The sequence below is a fragment of the Fukomys damarensis genome, unplaced genomic scaffold (assembly GCF_012274545.1).
Source record: "Fukomys damarensis isolate Sample0158 unplaced genomic scaffold, DMR_v1.0_HiC HiC_scaffold_33, whole genome shotgun sequence".
Classification (NCBI taxonomy): domain Eukaryota; kingdom Metazoa; phylum Chordata; class Mammalia; order Rodentia; family Bathyergidae; genus Fukomys; species Fukomys damarensis.
The window spans coordinates 55,479,182-55,484,390 of NW_022900945.1; the positions used below are offsets into that span (position 1 = coordinate 55,479,182).

Here is a 5,209-nt window from a genome sequence, read left to right on the forward strand (position 1 = left end):
TTTTGAGACAAGGTCTCCTGTGTAGTTCAGGCTACCTTGAATTTACTGTTGTCCAGGCTGGCCTTGAGCTCAGGATGATGATGATCTTCCTGCCTCAGCCTCACAAGTGCTGGGATTACAGGCATGCGCCTCTATACCCAACTGAGGATCCTCTTTCTTAAAGGGATTTCCAAGACTTCAGATTTGTAAAATGTATAATAGTACTTGATACCCTGTCCTAAACAGTGCATTTACGATATTATCCATTGGCCCCTGTGTTCTCTTGCATGGTGACCTGCCCTCACTCTGTAGGGTGTATTTGTTTTCCTACTTCACTTGGCCCAACTTGTTCTGCAGAACCTGTTTCTTTACTTTAACAAAAGTTTGCTACCTTTAAAAAAAGATAGCTATAGTGACACCTACCCGTAATTTTCTCACTGGTGTGGCTGAGACAGAAAGATCTTGAGCTTTGACTACATATGCAGTTCAATACTAGTGTGGACTACCCTAATGTGACCCTGTCTCAAAAAAATAAAATAATCTAAGCCACTGTTAAGTTAGATTCTAGGTGTCCATTGTTTATTTTGGAACACAAAAAAGAAATTTCATTGCCTCTGTTTCTCATTCTTTCCTAATCACAGTCCAAAGAGCCGATTGATCCAGTTAAAGAAAGAAAAGCTGGAGTACACTCCAGGAGAGCATGAATATGGATTATTTCCAGCCCCCATTCATGTTGGTGAGTATCATCCACACAACGTATTATTGAGAGGAGATGATGATTCTTGGAGATGGAGGGACATATGTTTGCATTGTTACTATATCTTCCTTTCTCATAGCTTCACACTCTACCATTTGATTTTAACTTACTCTGAAGAATTCTGTACATTATTTGATAAGTACAGAGCAAACATGGCTTAAATCATGTCCATTGAGGTTTTAATAAACAACGCTATTTAAAAAAAAACTATAGCTTAGCTTTTGATTGCATTAACATGTATCATCTTAAGAAAAATCAAGTAGTTATCAATTCATCTTCAGATATTTTGCATGTTCAAAAAGAGTTAGATTTATGGATTTATAATAATCAAAGGGCCAGCTGCTTTCCCTGGTCATCAGTCTTTTTGAAAATAGAGCAGGATCTTTCTTTTCTTTTTTTTTTTTTTTTTTTTTTTTTTTTTTTTTTTTTTTTTTTTTTTTTTTTGTTTTTTTTTTTGTTTTTTTTTTTGTTTTTTTTTTTGTTTTTTTTTTTGTTTTTTTTTTTGTTTTTTTTTTTGTTTTTTTTTTTGTTTTTTTTTTTGTTTTTTTTTTTGTTTTTTTTTTTGTTTTTTTTTTTGTTTTTTTTTTTGTTTTTTTTTTTGTTTTTTTTTTTGTTTTTTTTTTTGTTTTTTTTTTTGTTTTTTTTTTTGTTTTTTTTTTTGTTTTTTTTTTTGTTTTTTTTTTTGTTTTTTTTTTTGTTTTTTTTTTTGTTTTTTTTTTTGTTTTTTTTTTTGTTTTTTTTTTTGTTTTTTTTTTTGTTTTTTTTTTTGTTTTTTTTTTTTTTTTTTTGTTTTGTTTCTTTGTTTTTGTTTTCGTTTGTTTTTTGAGACAGGGTCTCACTATGTAGTTGAGACTGACCTGGAACTCACTATGTAGCCCAGGCTGGACTCGAACTTGCAGCAATCCTCCTGCCTCAGTCTCCCGAATGCTGGGATTACAGGCATGCACCACCATGCCCGGCTCTTTCTTTTCATTTTTGAAAGACTATCAAGGATTTGTTTAGCAACTAGGTAATAGTAACTTTTAGGACATGCGCCCCCCCCCCCTTTGAGATAGGCTCTGAGTTGCCCAGGCTGGGCTCAAAGCTAGTATCCTCCTGCCTCAGCATTCCAGAGGGTTGGGATTACAAGAATATACCAATATGCCAGCTTATTTTTACTTGATAAATTTAGTGATAGGATCCCAGCCAGAAATGGTACGCACTTGTAATCCAACATTCTGGAAGGCCAAGACATGAATGCCGCAAGTATGAGCCCAGACTGAACGACTTTGAGAGACCTTGTCTCAGAAGGGCTTAGCGTGATGAAGCTCAGTGTAGTTACATTTTTATATATAATTTGCTGTTACATAAAGTGCTATACCAAATTCCTCCCACTTCTCAACCCCTCATCTAATCTGTCTCCAGGTTCTGTTACTATGTTGCCTGAAAGATGTCCAGATTCCATTGCAATCACTGACATCTATGCCACTATTCTCTTTTCATCTGCTACAGTATCCTATGTCTTATTCTCTTTTGTTGTAACAAAACTCCTCATGCTGGATGACTTATAATAAATAGATGTTACAGCTCACAGTTCTGGAGATCTGACTGAGAGTACAATGATGGCCTCTACTCAGCTCTGGTACGACCTCATGACATAATTTATTACATGACTATCAGTGTGCAGAATTGATCAGAACACCATTGGTAGCCTGCTTTGTAACAACCTGCTGCTATGGTGACTCATTCTGTCCCATGAATTCCAGCCCTTTCCCTAGAGAGCTAGTCCAGTTTCTCAAGAAAGACATTAATTCATAATAGAAGCATCCCCGTGTTACAATTTTTGTGACACTGGGGATGGAATGTAGGGGCACTCTACCACGGAGCTACATCCCCAGCCATTTTATTTTTTGAGACAGTGTTGTCCAGGCTTGCCTCGAACTTGCAATCCTCCTGCCTCAGCCTCTTTTAGCTGGGACTACAGGAATGCTCCACCACTCAGCTGACTTACCTTTTTAATGCCCCCCCCACATATCCACACTGTTATATTCAGTATCAAATCTACATGGTTTTGTTTGTTTTTTTTGGTTTTTTTTTTTGAGACAGGGTCTCAGTATGTAGTTCAGGTTGCCTTAAACTCACTGTGTAGTCTAAACTGCTCTTGAACTTGCAGCAATCCTCCTGCCTCAACCTCCCAAGTGCTGGGATTACAGTGTGCGCCACCACACCCAGCCTACATAATTTTTGTTTTGTTTTGTTTTGTTTTGTTTTGGTACTGGGCATCAAACTCAGGTTGTTGTGCTTGGGAGGAAGGCAGTGGAACCACTGAGCTAAATCCTCAGCCCAGCCTACATGAATTTTTGTGAGGACAAATAGCACCATCTTTCAACAGATCTTTCTGCTTCCATCTTTGGATTTACTCTAACTCATTGTCACTCCACACAGTAAGGAAAGAAATGCTTTTCAGACTTAACCAACATCACAGTACTTAAAACCTTTTAAGCCAGGCATGGTGGCACATGCCTGCAAGTCTAGCATCTGGGAGGCTGAGAAAGGAGAGTCTGGAGGAGTTCAAGGCCAGCCTGAACTATACTACATAGTGAGACCCCCTCAAAGCAAAAAAAAACTTAAAAAGGGTTAGTGGATCACCATCATTGTAAAATACAAACTCCTCCCTGTGTTTCTAAGAGTGATTTGTCCCCAAGTATCCCATATTTATTCATCTATCTAGCTAGCCCTAGTTTTCTCCCTTGTTCACTATGGTTTTTATTTTTTTGTCGTTGGGTGTTTTTGGGTTTTGGTTTTGTTGAGACAGGGTCTCACTATGTAGCCAAGCTTGGCCTCAAACTCTCAGTAATCCTCCTGCCTTGGCCTTCTGAGTACTGAGATCATAGGCAAGCACCACCACAACTAGTTGTATGGTGTTACAGTGGAGTGGTCTTCTTTTAGTTTTAGAGCATACCAAGCCCTTTCAAAGCATCCTGCCTTTCAAAGGATCGTTATGCTTACTATTCCTGTTGCCTCAAAGCTCTTCTTCAAACTCTTCTCATGTTTGATTTCTTTTCATCCTTTATTGTCAATATCAAAATGAATATCAGTTTGTTTAAAATGATCTTCCCGATTGTCTCACCAAAGGAAGGTCTCTCCCTTTATATGAGATCATAAAACTGTTTCTTTCTGTTGTCTTTAGAGTATGTGCTCATGCATTTGTAATCTGTCTCTTTGATGAGGTTATAAGCTCCAAGAGTGTAGGATCATTGACTTTCCCACTTGGATTTCCCAGTGCCTATATATAATAGAAGTTTAACATATATTTATTATACAAATGAAAGAAGTGGTTGAAAACAAGGTAAATTATTTACTGTAGAATACAGGGTTTTTTTTTCCTCATAATCCAGACATACTTGCTTTAAAGGGGTTCATTAAATACAAAATTGGAGCCGGGAACCCCTTTATTTGTGTAGTAGATGTTGATCCTATACCTTGTACTGTTCTCTTCCAGTATGTCTCTCAGGATTCTTGATTTTGGGGCTCTTAACCTATAATTAAATAATCTCCATTTTCTTCCTTCCCCACTCCCTAGAGTACAACACACCACCATTACTTTTGTTGTTGTTGTTATTGGGATTCGAACTCAGAGCCTCACATTTGCCAGGCAGGCACTACAGTGCTGAGCTACATCCCCAGCGTACCATCATTGTTTTTAAATCAGTAGGCATAAACAAGTCCTATAAATAAAAATTTGTTTGCCTTAATTATTCTGTGGGTTTAATTCACAGCTAAATAATTTGTATTTCCTTAAGGAAGATAAGAATAAACCATATTCTCTGGGCTTAGTGTCAAAATTCTTTGAAAAGGAGCCTTCTGTTTTTACTTGTGAGATAATAGCTGTGGAATCAGACTCTCAGCAGACTTAGCTCTTTCCTAAAACGTGCTAAAAATAAATAAGCTTTGAAAATAAGAACTGAAGCGTTATATTTGTGGACACTTATAACCAAGTAGGCTGAGGCAGGAAGATCACAAGTTCAAGGCCTTCTTGAGCAATTTAGTGAATCCTCTCTCAAAGTAAGAAATACACTTGATCTTAGCCAAAAGGCTGAGAAGTGATTCAAATTAAGAAATAAAAATGGAGGGATATAGCTCAGAGGTACATCACCTGTAGATTTTCATTACTGGGGGAAAAAATTGTTTAAGTCCCATTTAAGGAAAATACGACTATTTTAATCCTACCAATTTTTTCCTGAGTAGGAAATTTGCTGACCTAAATCTTGGACTCAAGCTTTGAACTATCCAGAGGATCCACTAAGTTCCTAGGGAGATAGAAGTATTATTTCTATGACATCTCTGGTATAGTGGTGTATCTCTACTCCCTATTACTGAGACTTATTTGTATTCAATGGCGTGTTTAGTGAACATTGGAAATACCTATGGGGGTAGGGGATCTTTCTTTTCTTCTTTTTTTTTTTTTTTTTTTTTTTTTTACAAGTGTCTCCC

At 36.9% G+C, this 5,209-nt stretch overlaps 1 protein-coding gene across 2 annotated transcripts in view; it reads left to right on the forward strand.

The window, feature by feature from the left end:
- Positions 1-5,209, forward strand: part of Ash1l (ASH1 like histone lysine methyltransferase) — a 138,558-nt gene that overhangs the window by 79,608 nt on the left and 53,741 nt on the right. For both annotated transcript variants that reach the window (XM_010643852.3, XM_010643851.3), the window contains one exon: positions 621-715. In XM_010643852.3, the coding sequence (XP_010642154.1) occupies positions 621-715 (95 nt within the window). The remainder of the gene's footprint in view (positions 1-620; positions 716-5,209) is intronic.